The sequence below is a fragment of the Fulmarus glacialis genome, unplaced genomic scaffold (genome assembly GCF_000690835.1).
Source record: "Fulmarus glacialis isolate BGI_N327 unplaced genomic scaffold, ASM69083v1 scaffold30214, whole genome shotgun sequence".
NCBI classification, from domain to species: domain Eukaryota; kingdom Metazoa; phylum Chordata; class Aves; order Procellariiformes; family Procellariidae; genus Fulmarus; species Fulmarus glacialis.
The window spans coordinates 14,958-35,530 of NW_009206591.1; the positions used below are offsets into that span (position 1 = coordinate 14,958).

General features: G+C 38.3%; 1 protein-coding gene across 1 annotated transcript in view; it reads right to left on the bottom strand.

The window, feature by feature from the left end:
• The window catches only part of STAT4 (signal transducer and activator of transcription 4), a 38,697-nt gene that overhangs the window by 11,835 nt on the left and 6,289 nt on the right, over positions 1–20,573 (bottom strand). The window contains exons 3-13 of the mRNA XM_009575807.1: positions 11,528–11,626; positions 10,647–10,739; positions 8,621–8,699; positions 6,919–7,004; positions 5,851–6,002; positions 4,586–4,744; positions 3,633–3,725; positions 2,711–2,770; positions 1,896–1,913; positions 1,723–1,816; positions 660–704 (exon numbers count right to left, since the gene is read on the bottom strand). Coding sequence (XP_009574102.1) covers positions 660–704; positions 1,723–1,816; positions 1,896–1,913; positions 2,711–2,770; positions 3,633–3,725; positions 4,586–4,744; positions 5,851–6,002; positions 6,919–7,004; positions 8,621–8,699; positions 10,647–10,739; positions 11,528–11,626 — 978 coding nt within the window. The remainder of the gene's footprint in view (positions 1–659; positions 705–1,722; positions 1,817–1,895; positions 1,914–2,710; positions 2,771–3,632; positions 3,726–4,585; positions 4,745–5,850; positions 6,003–6,918; positions 7,005–8,620; positions 8,700–10,646; positions 10,740–11,527; positions 11,627–20,573) is intronic.

The window sequence follows — 20,573 nt, forward strand, 5'->3', positions numbered from 1 at the left end:
CGGATTTTAAGCTCCTCTGCTAGGAAGCAAGCACTTGCAGTACCTTTTCACCTTACGTGCCAGGTGGCATGTGCATGTCTCTGAAATCTGGGTACTGCAAAGTACCTGCTGGTTTGTTAGGGCTAGCGTGTCATAGTACAGTGTCACCACAAGAGGGGAACCTACAATCGGATTCAGATGAGTATTACTAAACTAAGCACACTTCTGGTCCTGGTTGAGGCAAGCAAACTTCTTTGATGCAAATATAATTATACCCTTACTTCAGCTGTAAACTTGGTCAACAGAATATATCTTTAAAGAACTGTTCCTATAGGAAAAATTGTTTCAGCAAAAAACTCAAAAAGCTTATTTTTTTCAAAATGCAAATGACCAAAAAAGGCGGCCTTAAAGAGGAGTGCGTACATTCAGATTACTACTTTCTACCTTCTATTGTAACTTTTTTATACACAAATTTGAGGCATGTAATTAAAATTTTGGAGTACTTACTTCTGAAAAGTTCTCATTATACTTATACTATCATGTGATAATTGGTCCTGTACTTAATATAAGAATATACTTCAAAATCTAACAGCATACAGTTGCTCTTTGATTTAAATAAAATCTAGTCTGAAATACTTGTGAGAGTAATCAAAAATAACATGTTAAATAAATGCACAAACCTCATTTCCTTTGCTGCCAGCACTTGATTTCATTTCTTTGGGTTGCTGTATAAAGCAAAACAGTATTTATGTGGCAAAGAAACTACAGATAGACGTACATATAAAAACCATCATTTGTAACCATGATGTTCTTAGTATAATACGGTTTTGTTTACAATATACAAATACACTGTAATAAAGGCTCTGATACTATGCCTTGAAAAGTCTATTCAGTGAATGGTCTTTTGATATTTTTAAAGAAACTAAGTTAACGTAACAAAGCGTTAATTACGGTGCTTGCGAAGTGTACAATAAAAAAAAGCACCGAAGACCATCAATCTCCATCTCCTTTTGCAAAACTACACTGATGCACTGCATCTGTGGTTAAGCAAAAAAAAAATACCATAGGTGAGGGAGTCTAGTCAGAAAGCATGATTCACTGGGATATTAGAGAAGTTACAGAAGCAGCACTATAGTCTCTCAAAAGACAGTTATTGCAGGTATTAATTTCAACCAGATCTAAAGCATTTAATTATATGTTTCCCCTAGATAATGGTGGTGTGGTTTGGTTTTGGTTTTTTGTTTGTTTTGGTTTTTTTAACAAAACTCAGTTTCTGAGAAGCTGTGTAATTCAGCATGATTAGTCTTCTTTTCTGGCATTATTAGGATTTGCTCTGTCATTTCTGTGAAAATATATAGTCTTATTTTATGGACTGGATAAAGTATGGAATGGGATAAAGAGGTTCTAGGAGTAAACTTTCTGTAGAAAGAAAAAGAAAATGAGTTTAGGCTTGACAGTAATACAGTTCTCCCTGCATAGTTTTTAAAGAATCTTTTATTTCTGTACCCTTTTCTGGCATTATTAGGATTTGCTTTGTCATTTCTGTGAAAATATATAGTCTTATTTTATGGACTGGATAAAGTATGGAATGGGATAAAGAGGTTCTAGGAGTAAACTTTCTGTAGAAAGAAAAAGAAAATGAGTTTAGGCTTGACAGTAATACAGTTCTCCCTGCATAGTTTTTAAAGAATCTTTTATTTCTGTACTAGAGGTGCACGACAGGAAAAAAACAGTCAAACTTACCAAATGTCGAAATTCTACTGACAGGCTTCCATTTGCGGATTCATCCATGTTCATTGCTTTCACGTGTGTTCCACACAGAACGAATCTACGATTACTACAGAGGACATTACACTTACGTACTCAAATAATATTGTATTGGATAAATTAAGAAATCTGGTATTTTATTTTCTTACCTTACAGTTGAAACATTCCTAAAATAGAAGAGGGGCAGGGGGACGAAACAGATTGTGAATCAGTAAATATGTAAGCCATACTTGCGCTGAGAAACTTATCTTGAGATGGTAGATGTTGCCTTGTTGAAGTTAATTCCTATTACCAATACAACTGTGATTTTTAAAACAAAGAACTGGAATTTGTACTGTCCAGTTAGACTTTTGCACCTGGCCAGATGCAAGTAGTGTATTTTATCTAGCTGCTTTTTCTGCCATTGGAATTATATGTGGCTGACAAAGTTCCAAACCCCTTAGAAAGAAGGAGTTTTGTAGCAGTCTTAGTTTCAGGCAGGGGTGAAACTCTCTAAGCTCCATAGTTACTAATTACAGCATGCAAGGTTCTCAAGCATGCAAGCTTCTTGGAGCAGCTGCATTGAAGGTACCGGGCCTATTAACGTAAGCAGAGATAAGTGCTATTTCAAAGCTAACTATCCCATAAATGCAATACACTTTGATTTAAAATTTTTGTGTGATGCTACTATTTCAAACTGATGAATTTTATCGAAGTCTTGAAACAAATCTTAAATGGACTTCTTGCCTCCAATTTGAAAATATCAATTAGAAATAGCAGCTTTTTTTAAAAAAAGACAAAGAAGTCTTCCACATTAAAAAAAGAAACGCATTACTCTGATGTTTTAACAGTTTGGGGTTTTTTTGTGGTGGTGGTGGTTTTTTCCCTTTTTAGAGCAACTTCTAAATCAGATAGGGTAGCAATTGAAAAACCTGTGTTGTCTCTGTAGGGAGTGAGAGAATATCTTCACTTTAAAGTTTCTTACTTGTCAATAGTTGCTTTCACTCTGATCTGGTAGTTTAGCTCTGGCAATTTAATTAGCAACCTTCAAAACAGAAAATGTAAAAGTGAATATTAACAGAATAAATTTCTCACCAGAAGATATTAGAGACCAGTAGCTCCACACTAAAGTATCTGAAATGATTATAGTCTGAAAACAGATTAGGCATCTAGGATTATATCACGATTTACAGGGTTGTATACTCAGAAAGAGGGGCTGAGCTGTTCCAGTGGCAGGTGTTCTACCCTCCCTGCAAGTATGTGGAAAAGTTAGTATGTGCTTGAGGGAATGGCTAGAGAGACAACAAAGAGGTAATAATTAAGAGATGGGTATGTATAATCTGTGACTGCACTGTAGATGTACGTGTACTTTCCTTCATGTACCCTTTCCATCCCCCAACCCTCCATGCATTCTTTTTGCTGCAAGGTGGAAATGAGATGCAAGTTCCTCTCCCATCTTCGCTCTTTTCACAAAGTCAGGCAAGGAGCTCGTGGGAGACAGACAGCTTGTCATTGATTCACCAGAGCCCCCCAAAATGCAGAAGTTTCTCTTTCCTACATGCAAAAGTGGCTCTAAGTATTCTGATGATGGCTTGTATGATGTGGATCATTATTTACTCAGTTTGCAAAGTCATTAAAACAAATATTCAGTGCATACAGAATCCTGAAGGTGCTGAATTTTGGCCACAATCTGCCTTTCTTCCTCACACTGATTTACTCTTTATTGCCACTTATTACAAGTGACAGATTCTGTGGCCTTTATATCCCCATTCCAGAAAACTCTCCCTGGAGTCAAAAGGATCTCTAAGACAAGTTGGTCTGCTTTGCTTTCTAGACTCTGAAACAGTCTCCTAGGATAAAATGCAGTACTCAGATGAAGGAATTTATATCAGATTTCCTTTCCTTACCTTAATTTAACAGTGAACTGTATTAATGTTTTAAGAACCATTGGCCTCTGGGGATGTGTGGGCATGCAGGGCTGCCTTTCAACCACAAATGAACTATGTGAAAAGAAGTGAAACAAATAGATTGTTAGGAATATGCATAAAGAAACAGCTGTATTAGGGAAAAAAAGTGCTGTTATCTCTTAGGGATTTATTTCTCTACAGATGCTGAAGTGGGAGGTATGTATTCCAACACTCAGTTCTCAAAATGATCCAGTGGTCTAACTTACAGTTGAATTGTTCCCATAAGAAACAGATATTTGGAATACGTTAAAAATCAAAAAAACCCAAATTCCATAGTCCTAAAATACCAGAACCATAAAATAGAGTATGAAAACACACTGAGCCTGGCTCCAATGAAATTAAACAATCATTTTATCTTTTTTCATTTTTTATAAAAAAAAATTGACCATGTTTTGTTTTCAGATAGTAATTTGTGATATATCTCTCATATAGCCAGTAGAAAAGGCAAGAGGAATGATGATAATATTTTATATATTAATAGAATGTCTTGGTGGGGAAGAGGAAAGACAAGGAACAAATTAGCACCTGCCACTTTACTTAAAAAAAAATAAAATCAAAGAAACAAACAAACAAAAAAAACCCCAAACCCCAACCTTTTCTCAGCAGTACGTACATGACTCCTACTGAAATAAGTGGATTTTGTGTGTTCACCTAGAGTCAGAACTTGACTGACCCTTAACTACTACACACGAGAAGCTGTCTGGCACCTTCAGCTTTTAGGAATGCTGGTGATAGCTGTACGTACTTTTTATATTGGAAACTCGGTCTTTCAGATCCTCAGAGAACTCAACCTTTTTAAAATTTTTTTTCTTCTTAACAATATTGTCTCATTGTTGCCAATAAATTTGTGTCAGTTCAGGTAAAGTTATGTACATTGACAATGGCTTACGCACTTCCGGAAGAGATTGTAGAGCAGAAAGTTGACTTTTTCCAGCAGCTGAGGTCTTTGCACTGGGATAGGGTCCCCATCGTAAGTCAGTCTGGTCAACAGTTCGTCCAGTTTTTCTAGTTGCCTTCTAACTTGAAAAAGACTTTCTGCCAACAGCGTAAAACTACAGCAAGGCAAAAGATTAGTTTGCAATCTTTCATGTAAACGGCTGCTTAGAACATAATGGCTACTGAAGTTCTTGCTTAGGGAAATCAGAATCAGTACTGATTGGTGCCTTCTAGCTTTATCCAAACTCATGTCCATTTATCTTTTGTTTACAGGAGCATATAAATACATCAGGCAAAATTTCCTACTTTATTTTTAAAGATAAATATTTTTGCAACAGGCCTCATCAACAGTGGTTTTGCAAAATGTACTCTTTAAAAGGATAATATTTATATAAAATGAAAAAGTTACGAAGACTGAGGAAGTGTGTTTCTCAGAAATGTAAAAACAAAAAGGAAAATCAAATCCAAACACACTTGCTAACAGTTTAATAGGGTACGTGTGTATAAAATCACATCTTATAGCTATTTTTAACATCTTCACTGGAAAAAAAAAACTTCAGTGGAAAAAACCACACAAAAAAGGCAAAAAATACTTTTTCTTCAAACCGAAAAAGGTTCTTGGTTGTTTTCCTTCCTTTTTTCTTCTTACTCTTTACTTCACCTTCTCCAGAAGAGAAGTTTGATGGGAGAGAAATGACCAGGACGTTGACATTCTCTGGCTGCACTATCTTTTTAAATAGAATGCTTTTTTTTTTTTTTTTTTTAATGTGCGATCACCTTTGGAGTTACTACCACAGACACTACTGCCGTTCAATTCCTGTGGAGTTTGAGGTCTGGAGGAGTGATGTACCTAGTGAGTCAAAGCATAAAGTGTCTACCCAGCTCCTGCCTAGACAAAACTCCCACTGTCCTCGGTGACTCAGTCAGCACGGTTCTTACTCAAGCAAAACTCCCGAGAGGGTATGTATCATGTATCTGGAACAACTGTCAAACCAAAAAATGACCAACTGCCATGGCTCAGGCTCAGCAGTTCACTGTAATGTTATTAATTCTGAATAGCAAACGTTATCCACCAAAACAAATAGTATTTTTGTTATTTATTTGCCAAGCTGCTAATGAATTTGCTGCTGTTGCAAGGTAACTGATCTAAAGGAAAGATCATTTCATGTGCAGCAGGCTTCCTGTGGTTTGCAGTGGAAACACAAGCTCAAGGCAAGTTTACCAGTTCTGGAGCTGATCAAGCCCACCATGGAGAGGACCCCCAATGCAGGCAATCTGCTGCCGTCTCTTCCAGTCTAGGAGCTCTTCAGTCAGCATGTTGCTCATAAGCATATCGATTTCATGAATCACACGCCCTATTTTACTGAGTACTTCCTGTAAAATAGGAAAGGTGTCACAAACTGCCCACAGGGAACAGCCACAAAATTCAGCAGTTATCATAAAAATGCTGATTACATTTCTTTCAATTTCTTTGAAAGTAACCGTATTTAGCCCCTACGGCTTTAGTCTCTTTAATTCAGAGGTGACTGGATTCATCATCCATTGTACTCAAAATTAATCCTGAATCTCTATGAACTCTTCCTCAGTAAAACTTCTTTTTTTGGGGGTGGGAAGGAGGATTGTTGCATTCTTTGTGGGCATAACACCTCCAAGAAGTTGACGTTTACAAGTACTGTCAAGGTCAAAAAGTCCTGTTTTTGTTTTGTATCATATCCAGTGCTTGCTCGCTTGGTTTTTTTGCTTGTTTGCTTTTATCCTTAAAAAGCACATGGACTCAAACAAATTGCCTAAATGCATTGTTTTCTGTGCCAGCAAAGATGTGGTCAGGGGAATATTTGTCATATTTGCAAGTCTCAGTCACTGAATAGAGCAAGGCACCATTGGTGGGTTGTTGGGGGTTTTTTTGGTTTGCTTTGGGTTTTTTTTTTTTTCAATTATTAGATTACATCTACTTTGAATACTTTTTGCTTACTTTAAAAGGTATGTATTGACAACTAAGTTATCTGTTTAGCACAGTACATAAGGGGTCCTGCGAAGTGATGTCCTCACCTCCCTTCTAAGGTGTGCAGAACCATATCCTTGATTGAGCTGTTACTTCATTGCCAATTTCTTAACTGCTAGTCAAAATCACCTGCACCCACCCAAAACCTTTTGTGGATTTGTAACTCCTGTTATTTGTCTGTTCTTCTGTGAGGAGAATTTAAAAAAGCACGCATACGCATTTGAGTATTCGAAGTGGGAATAAGGGGAGAAAGCAAACGAACCTCAAATGACAAAACATGTCACTAACCTTTCTCTTGTAGTCTAAAGTATTGAGCATCGCCTGCAACGCCAGCATTTCCTGTTTAATGAGGGTGCTGTTTTTGTCGCTCTGCTCTGCAGGGGGATGAAAAAAATCAGTATAAATGTGTGCATGGGTGCGTGTGCATGTTTATACGGGGAGGAGGGGAAAAAGCCACGACCGGCATGAACTAGTGAAAAAATAAACTGCAGGTATCAGTAGATTATGTAATAGAGTATTTAATTTGAGTGGACTAACTTTAGTGCAAGTTTAAGATAAGGTTTTATGACTTTGCTCTTTAGATTGTATGTGGAACAGGAAAAGATAGAAAACATATGGATGATACCTAGAAATCTATAAATTTCTTATTCATGTGCATACTCGTGTATTATGTACATCTGGCTTGGATCAATGATTGATCTGTGCACTACTGAAATATGCTCGTGGTGTCAGCAGTTAGACTAAAGCTCTTTGGACTTGATTACACGTCTGGCTGAGAGAATGGAGGTTAGGCATTTGAAACAGAGATAAAGTCTTCATCGCTGTGGGGATTTCAGCAGCCAGGAGTATTGATCACTGGGTATTTCCCCCTCTCCGTAACTTTTTTCCTTCTCTGGATCATGCATTAGTTTCAAGCTTCCCCAAGCTTGCCCCATGCTCTTTCATATGCAGCTCTTCCCCTGTAATCACCCTCCCCCAACTTTTGCTTTTCTTGCATCTTTCATGCTACCTTCAAAAAAGAAATTGGTGCCAACTGTGTCTCTGCTAAACTCTGGATTGACATCTTCCCATTACATTAGGGTAGATGTTTCAATAGGGGCAGACAAGTAACTGATTGTCAGCTCAGCCACAGCAATTGCTCACACACGTTGTAAGGTACTGCAAGCTGGCTGTGCTGCTGTAGAGCATTTGTTGACACAGTGAATTTTTAAGCCCTGAAAGTCATTTATGTAAGCATGTTTTATTTTGCAAGTGGGGCAGGCTTCAATCATCTGCGTGGTCAATAATTACGATTGGCCTGATGGCTAACAACTCATTAAACCCTGGCAACTTGATCTCTTCCAATTGCCTGGCCATATCCAGCCTTAAACATACAGGATTGACATGTTTAAGAACTCGGACATTTCAAGCCCAATATCTTTTCATGTTCAAAGGGAGATAATATGAAGATATCTGAGCAGACACAAGTGGACCTCAGTTTCTTTTCTGAAAGAGATCATGCAAGGACTGTTGCCATGTGCAGATCTCAACCATCACAGGCTGGTCAAACATGCATTCAGAGTGCTTACCAGCTGGTTATCACCACTGTGGTCAAAAAAGAATAGAAAGCCAAGTTAGAGGCTAAAAAACCAGTTTTGCACAGCTCTACTCTGGGAAATAAGAAGCTCTTCCACATCCTGCCAAGGAAGGGCCATGTGAAAGGTGAGGAAATTGAAAAATAGGTTCTTTAAATTAAAAAAATTACTACTTTTCATGCCATTATGCAGCTTATCTATAGAAAATAACTATACTTGCTCGACAAGATCCTCTTTACCCTCTTAACCCCAGATGAGTCATTATGTTCCAAGACTATAACTTTATATAAACTAAAAATCCATTTTTAAGTTTACATATATTATCTGGGTAACACACCAAAAAACCTGATACTGGGATCTAGCTGCGGAATCAACCATTTCCTAGAGAATCTAAAAATTATTAGAAAAACTCTTACCTAAGCTTTGTATTGTTTTATACCTGAAGTCAAATTCCTCTTGCAAGTCTTCCAAGTATTTGACATCTTGGTCAGTCATCTTTCCCGGGGAAAAGAAAGTAAAATTGTTTGGGTGTTCCCAGTGACATAAAAAGGAATTTGTTTTGTAATGGACAAATGCATAAGGTAGTATTTTCCTTTCCTACCATTTGAAAATCCCTAAGCAGTTCCGGGAACTCTGGTATACTATCTTGTAAACTTTAAAAAAGACGATTGAATTATAAATGCACATTTATAACTACAGATTTATTTTACTTGTTCAGAAAGCCAACTATTGTCTTCTCTCCCACAGTCAAACAGTAGTTGATACAGCTTAACCACTTCTTGTTTACTAGTTAAATGACATAGTGGAAAGTAGGAATGATTACATTTAGCCTGAGCTAAATTGAAATTATTATGCCAATAATGTAACTCTCTTCTTGGAAATTTAAAGCAGGGCAAATGGATAATTTTGCATTGACTTCCATGGAAATTGGAATGGGGTGTGCAAAGCCAAGAAAGGTGGAGCCAGAGACAGGAACAGAGCTCAGAGACTTTATTTAGAGAATTACTTAAGAATTTGGGTAAAGAAATGAAACATTTTTGCTGTTTTGGCTTTTTGCAAGGGTTTGTTTTCATATGTACTGCAAAAAGTTTAGTGTTTTCTAGTAACCAAACAATGATAATTCAAAAAAAGACACATCAAAAGAAGGAAAATAAAACTGTAGGAAATAATCTGTTTTACTTCGAAGGTCTGTTTCTGTGCTGTTTATAGGAAGCCTTGATTCTGCCAACAACTCATAAACAATCCTTTTTAGCTCCCTGAGATGTGCACGTTAAATGTCTGTGAAAATACAAAAACTCATTTGCTAAATTAGGACACACAGAATTTGTTGGTTTCCTCTTTATTTTGGAGACTAAAATTTTAAATTATATGTGTAAGGTATAAAATTACATACACAAAGATCTGGCTGATTTCTGTGTTCAACTTAACTACCTACTAAAAAAACCTTGTATCTAGAAATCATTCGCATTTTCACTGGTCTTTCAGGGATGGCTGCACTTCCCCACACAGGCAGAAGGAGCAGCACGGTAGGCTGCTGGGTTGCAGCTTTGTCTGCTTGTGCTCTGTAACTCTTATCTTATAACTTCATACATAGATAGAGATCTAGTATCCCATTCTTCTAAAGCTAGCTTTATCCTTGTAAGGGTTTCATCTCTCTAAGCCTTCTTCCCCACGTAGGGAGACACTGATGAGAGAATGCTACTAGGACATCTTTCTGGTATACCAGAAGTGTTGCTCTTGAATGGCATATGGACAGGTATTTCAAATATAACTCCTACATTGAGACTGCTGCAAAGCTGGAAGTGGGGCTGGGATAGCAAAAAGGCCGTAGGTAATCTGAATCCTTATCCTGCCTTGAACTGAACGGGCAGGTATTCTCTGACTGAGCTTTCAAGGTCTCTATGGGACATAGCTACAGGTTTGGCTCAGCCCAGCTCTGCCCTGCAATGGTATGGGAAACTCCTGGAGAATTGTTACCATCAGCTCCCAGTGTTCTTCTCCCCTCGCGTCGCCAAAACATGTAATTGTGTCACATAGCCTTCAGCTTTACAAAGGTCTTAGTATGTGACTCAGAGGTTACAAAGGCTAGCTACTGCTGACCCAGCTAAAAGAGGTGAAGTTGCAGAAATACATTTACTGAACCTCACATCTTGTTAAAGACAGTAGGTATGTTCTTAGAGCACTGCAGCTTGCATAGAGATGAGTGTGATAGCTTTAAAATAGGTAGCTCTCACACTGAACCCAGAGCAGCTGTAAGAGCCTGAGGATCCAGGTATGTCCTGAGTAGTTAGTCTGGGCTGAGGTCCTCAGAATAATGGAAAATGGTTGGCACAGCTTGTTAGCAAAAGTATTTGTGCTACCCAGCTTAAAGATAGTTTAGGTATGTCTGTATGAAAATCATGGCTCATGGCTGCGTAAACAGCAAACAGGACAAAAAAATACCTGAGCGCTGTTCTTGATGGCTGACACTTTGTGTTCTACATTTCTTTGTCGCTCTGAAACCACGGAGTTCTGCAGAGACTTTTCCAGCGGCCCCTGGGACACATTGAACAGATAATGGGTGGATGAGTAATAATAACGAGTGATAGTAACTGTGCTGCAAGTTCTAGCATAGAGAGGGAATTCAGAAGCTGGTCTTCAACCAGCTGGAGACTCGTGTAAATAAACAAATCTGTTTAGTTCCACAGATTTGAAAAACATGCTGCTTTAACTTCGAAATCCAAAAGGTGAAAGTGTGTGGATGTACTGCAAACATTACACGTCTAGTAAATTAAAGAAACTGAAACATATATTAGATTTCTGAAAAAGACCCATGTCACAATACTCATATAATAATATGTATTACATCACAGATGATTAAAAAGAACATATTAGACTTAAAAATTCTATCTGGGTTTTAACCATGTAAAAATTTCCCCAAAATAGGTTTTATATGTAATTTTAAAATTTCTTTCTTCTAACAACATAAAAACTATCAATGCCTTTGCAACACATCAGATGGAATGTCTTTTGCATTGCATAATTAATATGAATTAATGCATTGCATAATTTAAAATACAGACATCTGTTTTGCAAAGAATAACCTCTTTAAAGCCCTTCCCACAGATTAAAGTCTTTGAAGATTAGCTGTGACATGGAAGACACTTATAGCAATGTTTGCAGCAGTAGAGCCACTAATGAAGTACAAACATGAGTTTAAAGGGCAACATTTGGCAAACCCTAGTGCACACAAATCACTCTAGTGGAATGAGGGGACAGGATTTGGTCCTAAAAGCATGTGAGCAGATTAACATGGAGCAGATTAATGAAATGTAATTCATTACCTGTACAGGCATGCTAGCTGCAGCCAATATTCTTCTTTCTTCTCTTAAACAGTTTGAGATGATCACTGCTATATGCATGGGATTACCATGATATTTGCCCTGCAAGCAAAGTAAACACAACTTTTAAAAATTCAGAATTCAGGGTTTCCCTCTGGAAATCACAAACAATGTGCTTCAGTGTCTATAAGCTACAGCTTGGTGCGGGTGGAAAAGATTCCCCTACTGTTCTCGACCTTTGTTAGTGCTGGTTCAGCCTTGCAGCGCAGCATCAGTTAGTGCCATTGTCATAAAATATTCTTAACAACGTTCTACAGAGATTATAAAGATACAACTCTGAGGTGTACATCACCTGAAGATCAAATTGCTCCACCGCTAACACAGCTGTTTTGAAAGGGCTTTCCTGTCAGTCTATTCTGTGCACGATTTTATCATGTCTTCCATTTTCAATAGGATGTTGCTGTTAATGTGTAGCACTTCGGCCAACAAAATATTGTAAGCATATCGATACGGTAATGATGCAAGCAGAAAAGCTTCCTCGGCATAAAGCAGAAGACTTAAATTTTAATGTGTATGAACAATTTTTCAACAAGTAATGTGCCTAAGATGAAGGAAGAAGCAACTCTTGTCGCAAGCCAAAGAACCAAAAAAGGTCTATATTTTTACACCACTATAAATAAGGTGCAGAATTGCTGGTGCGTGATTGAGGACTGGGCACAATTTGAACTAATATTGGTTTGTGCTGTATTTATCAAATTGGAATGATTGAGGACTCTCAAGCAGGTTCTTTCATGGTGATGTATTCGTTCAGTGTTTCTCAATATCCTTCATGCCTTTTATTCAGTATTCACATCTCATTCATTCAGATGCTCTTTATTCAGTGCTCATACAGTTTTCAGTCATTCATTAGAATTAATCCAGTTCACTTTTTTTCCTGTACGGTTTCCAGTTCTGGATCTCCTTCTGATTCGTTTTTATTCTCATCGTGTTTTGCTGCCACTCAGAACTTCATTTATTCTTGCTTTCTCTGAATGTGGCACAGTAAGTTTATACATACTTAAATTGATGCTGTATTTTCCTTTGATATCTTATACCAGTTGTTGTATTAGAAACAAGGATGTGAACACATCTGATTGATAGAAATGTGAACACACTGCTTCTATATGCCAACTACTACTATGACTGTGAACATGTATTTCCAACACTTTTTACTGGACAGACAAAAGCAACAATTTCCTGGGTGCTTTTGCATGAAATCTAAGTAATCTGAAAGACTTCATAATATAGAATCATAGAATCATTAAGGTTGGAAAAGACCTCTAAGATCATCGAGTCCAACAATATATTTTGACTTCCATTACAAGGTAAAGAAATATTATATTAAAAATGGTAATTTTAATCATGGAGACTTGGTTTGAGCTGCTTGGTATTAAATACCATGCTGTTGGTTATACTGTGGTCCCAGGTAGAAACTAAGGTAAAAGACATAGGACTCTTAAAACTAAATAACTGATGTACAAAATGTTCCCTTCTAGAGAAGCTTTGACTCCCATGGCATTGTTAGCAATGAAACTAAGCTTTCTAATGTTCCTAGGGTTTCTGAAGTCTTCTCAGGACAAATAAAGTACATGCCCCACAGTGCAACCAGTGCACACCCAAAGTAGTCCCAGTGCTGTGCCTCCTTTGATCTCTTTAAAAGCAGGTCAGGGTGGTGCTTTACTCCAGCAATCATCTGTATCAATTACCCTGAGGAACAGGAGTTACGGATTTTAGGAGTTTCTCTGGAAAAAGAAGTGGTGAGTAATACTGCCCTAGGACACACTATGTCTCAGATGAAACACTAAGCACTCCCTCCCTGCCTGCTTCTTGCTGGGCAGTGAGGGGGGATTTAACATTAAGGATACACTGCTGATTTCCACGTCAAACGACAATGCCTATTACTCGTTGCTCCCTGCCAGGTTCTTGGCTATAAGGGTAGTAACCATGTGCTTGGTGCACACTTCCTTCAGCACAACTGAACTTCAGGTCCAGGAATATATCCGTAGTCCCCTTTACTGAGCATATTCCCAAGCTGTCTCTCTGTAATGTCAGGATGTAACTTTGGGAAGGGAATACAGGGAAGGGAAATGGCTATGATCTTCCTGCAAAAGATGAAGAGTGGAGTGGAGCTTCATGTGGAAGTAAGGTAAATGTAGAGTCCAACAGCAACAGCCAGAGCAAATTAATTGCTGCAAAGAATGGTTGTGCTCCTGGCTGTGCGGTGCCAGCCCTTGTCTCGTACCAGTCCAATGCTGGTCTGACTCCTTAGTGAGCCAATCCAGATTGCTAACTGGGATGGAAACCACTCGCGCTTTTTTGCTGAATGGGTTTTCTGCTCCTCAGTGGACTAAAACTGCTCAGCAAAGGATGAGTTTATTGTTAAGGACTAGCGCATGTGAAGTCAGGAAGGGTTGGCTGGAAGAGGGGAGAACAGGCCTGCCTTGTTTCAGCTGCAGTCAGTTGTATTGCTAAGCTTGCCTCATCTATCTGCACCTTGATTAGAGGAAAAAAAAGTCCTGTTTTTAATAAGGCTTGGCATGAAAGCTGTGGTGAGAAATCTGTGACTGGTGTAAATCCACTGATGTGCATATTAATTCCTCAGTTAACATCTGTTGGTTTCTGCTTGTTGCTGTTATTTTTTTGCTAGTAAAACAGGGTCCCATCTAGCCCCCTGGCTAGTATATGAGGACCATACCACATGTTGGTATCTGCAGGCTATCTGAAGCTACGAAGCTTGAGGAGTGTTTAGTCCCGGCTTACCACTGCCCAACAGAATTCGAGCACTCTAAGGGCTGATGGTTGCCTTTTGGTTTTGCTCTGTGCAAAAAGGAGTCAAACAAAAGCTATTTAACAAAGTCAAGAAAAAATAAAAATCCTTTCTTGGAGCTGCAAAATGCATTTATGTAGAAGAGGCACTTCAAAAAAATCTTCTGACAGTGGGATGTTTTAAAATCCCCCACAAAAAATGCCAGGTATTAGGGACTTTCCTAGCATATCTAGCTACCATTCATATGCAAAACTTTAAAAAACTCTTTCTCTCTCTCTTTTTCTTTGTTTCATTAAGAGAGAACCATCTGAATCAAGAGATGAAGTGGAAATTTTTTTTTTTCTTTATTCTCTAACTCATAACGCTCTAGTAATAAGCTGTGCCTGTAGTAATTCCCATACTTGTGCCTGTCTGGCGCTTGTTCGACTCCACTCCATTCAGTTTGAGCAGACACCAAGCAGGTTGACAGAGAATTGCCACCTGCCCTCCCGGAGCAGCAGCCCCTCAGACAAAAGCTGGAATAATGGTGGATCTGCAGAACGAACGCTTGTGGTCAAAGGCTAGGAACGGGTCTTGCCTTTGTGATAGACAGATGTTCTGAACGCTGGACAGCTGGCACGGAGCTGAGCTGCATGCCACAGCCTGTGTGGGCATCCCCTTCTGTCTGTCTTCAGCTCTCTCTCGTAGAACGGCTGTATTTTTACAGTATATGCTATATCGACAGCCTCTTTTGTGGTAATCTAGCAGATGGATTGCAACTCAACAATAATAAATTGATAAATAATAAATAAGTTGTAATATTAAATATCTCAATAATTGTAACTTATTAACAATAATTACTAAAAGTCACAATAACCAATGTGTTTGACTCCATCAAAATAATAACACTGAATTTTTTCTCCCCGTGTTTTATACTTCTCAGAGGTAATTACACTTCAGAACACACCACTCGGTATTCCCTTATTATCTGTCTACTGCCAACTCTTGTTGTTCTGCACTTCCATTTTGTGTTTGGTTGAGGGAAGAATTTGCTCAAGGTGACTTTAGCTTCTGAATGACTAATTGAAAATTATTTCCTATGATTGAAAAAGTGATATAAGTTGGAAAATAAAGGAAATGTAACCAAAAAATGGCTTGAGATGGGGGAATCCTAACTTAGTGTGGCATGAGCATTGGCAGCCAGGAAAGGAGGGGAGGGTGTGGATTCTGTAGTCATGCAAAATTGTATTATTAAGTTTAGGTATTTATAGAGAAAACTTGTAATTGTCTTTTGATAAATACCAACAAAGAGAAATTGAGGATTCACTTTTCACCTGAAGTTTCGAATGGAAACATTAGTCTGATCTGCTACTATTACTGTAATTCTGTTGTTCTTAGAAATTTTCTTTCTCCTCTCTTCCGTTTTGATGAGGTCTTCCATATCATGATTTACAACAAACAACAAATGATCTTATTTGGACTGGCTTCTTCTCAATAACTACCAGCATGATGCTAAATTTAAGCAAACGGGGGAAATTAAACTTTCATTCTGAACAGGTGAAAATTTTCTCTGAATGGTGACGACATTTCCTCAGGAGAAAACCTTTCTACCACTGCCCAGCACGCACTGTTTCTACTCCAGAGACATTTGTTGTGATAGTATCTTACTAGATCATGAAGAGAATCAAAAAGGCATTTTTGCACAAACAGTTTATACATTATAGTGTGCAGAATTTTAAAACAGCTTGAACTATTTGGGATATGTTAAGATGCATGAAACAGTGGCTGGGGAAATGCAAGACTTGATTCTGTAAGTCGTAAGATCATGGAGAAACTTTAAGATACATATTATGACACTTTAAAATACATGTGCTTTTAAAAAGAACACCAAACAACTGCCAGTTTTAGTATCTGAAATTTACTGCTTTTCCTGAGATGAATGAAGAAATCTAGAGCAGAGATTCATTCTCTTACTCTTCTTTTCTTCCAATTTTTTAAAATTTCTGAAATTTAGCTTATTGTCCTGTGGGCAGCTCCATCACAAAGTGGATCACTCCCAACCACAGTAATATTGGCCAGCTTTCTTTTCATGTGTCAAAGGTCTCTATATACTGCGCACATCTATAAATGAATACTATATATGCACTACTTGAATATCCTGAGTCTGTTTTCAGTCATTAAAGTAGAGGATTAGGTATTACTGACTCTTGGTCTCTACTTGTAATGTAGAAGGATGTGCTGTGCAAACTTTAGAAAGTCAGTCCGGGGTTCACCTGGTTATCTCCTGGTTTTCAACGTGACCTAAAGAGGACTTGAGTAGGTTTTAGTGCTTTCTAATTCTGAAGAAGCGCTTTAGAATTTGGTTGTTGTTTTCCCTGCTTTTCTCTTTTCTTTTTTTTTAAACTATCAAAAACATCAGCTGTATTTTTTCTTGGTTGTGCTAGAAAAACTCTGCTTGAGCCTTTTAATTGTATATAATAAGAGCTTTACTGGAGGCGTGGAACCATTAACTAGTATGACTGTTGATGTATTTGTTGAAGTTGAATGAATATTTAAAGAAGCTGATGGAAGGGAGGTGGGACACGGAGAGATAGGAAACAGGATTACAAAGTCAAGCAAAAATACATTTCCTTCCCTGTTGTTCACTTGTGATATGCTTATTTTACTAAGTCAGATACTCAGCATCTTTCCAGATAAGCAGATATCTCATCTTTCATGTAATTAAAAAATAGGGAGAAAAAAACCTTTTGCCTATCTTTTTATTTTTGCAAGAAAAACAACTTTGGTATAGTTGTGTATCTCAAAGAAATGTGTGGGCGGGAAGGCATAAGCATACACCCTTATTTCCCGTTTTCACCTTCAAATATGACAAAAAACATTTTGCCTTGATTTGTTTTCTACCTTTGTTTATGCATCCAGACAGAAAGTCTAATGAAGACAGTACTAGAATACAAAGAAAGAGTCGGTCCTTGTGGTACCCTGATATAGGTAAAGTGCTTGGGAGTTTTCTGAAAGCCTGTATTTAAACAGGTAGTATTCTCACTAAAAAATCTTTTTCTAATAGCAAGATGGCTCTGTTTTATGTAGGTCTTTAAGAGGAAGTACCTGTGACACTATCTATTTAGACTGCTCTTGTTAGACTTTTATTTTTAGATTTCCCCTTCCCCCTCTCAAAATACATGAGAGAACTTAAAGGCAACCTCATTGTTTTAGACAACTCCTATGATGTCTGGGAGGTCCTAATGCGTAAGTCTGCAATCTTGTAGTTCTGCTTTTCTTGTATTGTATAATGCATAACTTCCAAAAGACCACACATTTTTGTAGGGTATGTGCAACCAAATTGCAATAGGCAAAGCTATAAAAGCACAGTGAATAAGCTGTGAAGACAGAGATCTTCTTTTCCATCCCCCAGTTTGCCCCTAAATTCCACTGCTGAGTCCCTCCTAATAGACACTAAAAGTAGTCAAGGAACGGCTATAGAAACAGCAGATTTCTAAGCAGGGAGGGTGAGACACCTACAGAAAATATATGGCTGTAGATCTCATCATCAGGCAGTAGAGCTGTGCTGCTACAAGAGATGAATAATGTAGCAATGCTTCTTATTTAAAAGAGATTTATTTCAGAATAAATAAAAGCACAGTGTTCCCTATGAAAAAGGGTAAAACAGCAGAGGAGAGAGAGGACTTTTTGTTTGTTTGTTTGTTTTTTCTTTTTTTCTCCATCTTCTGGACACAAAGACCTGAGTATTATTAACTAATCTCTCAGGCAGATGTTTGACTGCAATTGGGCTCTTAATACTCCAGAATGAGCAAAGCCCACAAGAAGTTGTTTAGTTTGTTTGCTTGGTTTTTTACTTCTTTTTGTAAGCTAACTCTTTTATTCCTTCTACAAAACAAAACTGAAATGTTTATAAATTGTTAGTTACATTCTTCAAATAATAACTAGGAACTCAAAAATATTTTACTTCTAATAAGTAACCTTTTTCGGTCATGTCAAGCATTTTTAAAAATCTTTATTAGCTGATGTGCAGTCACCAGCCAGTGATCACTACCAGCAGACAGCTAGCTGCTTTAGCGTACAGACTTCTATGCGGGGTTCCCCATTTGTAAGCCAAATTTTTTTGTAAACAGCTTTAATGGTTGAACTGGAAAACTCACTGGGGGCAAGATGCTAGTATGAAAAACGAATCTGAATTGTATTACACAGCAGGACACATCAGTTTGAAACACATTTCCTACTATAATTTGTTGCTTTGTTGATCTGGCAGGTTACATGAGGGCAAAATACATGTAAATAAAATTTTAAAATGGATCTTCTGTGGTGTATTAGAAACTTTCTCTGTTTTGTTCCATTCTCACCCTGTTGTAAGTTTTAACAGGAAACTGCAACTTAAACATCAATGGCTATGTTTCCATTCTTCGCAACTGTTTCTCAGCACAGTGCTTATTAGAAATATTTGTTAAGTACCAACTGGAATGTCCTATTTCAGATCTAATGCTATGTTCTCCATTTTCTTTGATGCACTGAAATAAATAATCTTAGGATCCCTCATGCATGTACCTTTCTGGTGCAGTGACTTGCGTAAACAGCCACGTGAACTAAAATAAAAGTGCAAGTTCACTTTAGTTCTATCTGGAGAAGCACAAAGATGTTCAGTTCTCATTACAGATGGAAACAGGCTGTGCAGTATAACCAAAAACCTCAAGCAGAATCAGGAATGCACTACTCTCTTACTGTTGTAAGTAGCATCATGTAAAGTAAGATGCTATTTGTTTGCACTACTTAGAAACAGGATGAATTTTATATGGAACGAAGTGCTAGAATGTTAATATATGTCAATTAGGCTGACAGAAGATACTTTAAGATGCTATTCCAGATGTTTCCATAAAAAAGCAGGGCTGTGTAGGAGGAAGAAATACAACTAAAGTATTATTTCTCAACTTCATAGTATAACCATAGTGCTTCCAAAAGCTCTTTTTGATATAATTGTTTGGTGTGAATTAGCAAATCTGGTGATTCTGCCTGACCTTTCCCTTTGTAAGCACGCCCCGAGATGTTCATGGTGTGCACAAAGACCTGCTTGTTCAGGCAGAATCCCCACTGCCTGCCCTCCCCTCATCTTAGGCTCTTAGCGGGGCTGGTGAGTGGGTAAAGTTCACTGATATCTGAGAATCTGCTGTGAGTATTAAATTAGTATCATGAATATACATCATTTACAGCAAAATGTTCCCCAGAGCACACAGCATACTCATTAACTCAGGCTTCAATGGTAAATGAGCAGAGTAGCCTTTCTTCCTATTCCTGAAATCTGTTATTTCACTTTTATAAAGGAAGATTTATGTAATCAGATTTTCCCCTGAATACCGTAAACAGGGATGTGACATAGATGCATGTTGCCGTTAATGAGAAGGGACTGCTTTCAAAAGTTATCTTGAGACTAGAGCATAAATGAGAGCTTCAATTATGAGTAGGATGATTCTGGGAATTTCTGCTTTTTCCTGATGTAGTTGTCATGCACCCGTCGCAGCGTGCAGCACAGCCAGCAGCTCTTCGGTTCCTGGGAGCTCACCTGAGCCCACGCACGGGCCAGGCTGCATACCACGGAGCTACACCTCGTCTAGCAGGTACCTGCCGAGCGCTCCAAATTTCCAGCTTGGAGTTGGGGGGGAAGAACATCACTGCATTACTCAGAGACCCACAGGCAATTGCCCGCCAGTACCATTCCTAAATGGAGCGGTGGGACACTGGGGTATGGTGGCCATCTCTGATTCCCAGGCTACTCTGAGCCTCCCCTGCCTTGGCTCCCCTGGTGCACTGCAGCCCGGCTGCTCTCCCCTAACCAAAGATTTTGGCAGGTGAGTCAGGAACACGGACAGTGCCTGTCTTACATGAGTGTCTCTATATTGCACCAGTCATCTTTGTGTACTAAATCTACTCACGTATTGCACAGGAGGTTACATCAGGCACAGGTATGCTGTCATTTAAAAACATTCCTTCTGAAAACTAAGATGTAATTGTTCATGGGCTAAGGTCATGTAGACTGTTGCATCTGCAATTTGGTCCCTAGAAGTGCGAGGCAGCTCTTCTGAGCTTAACATCTGCCCTTTATGTTTTGTTGTCATGGCAACAGCACAAACCATCTCCTTGTGACTAATCTGCTTTGCTTTTCTCCATCTAGGTTTTAAGCAGGAGAAACAACCATAGACATAGTTTCCCTCCTCTTTCCTCCACTGTCTCCAAACATTTTCTCTCCTCATCCCTTTC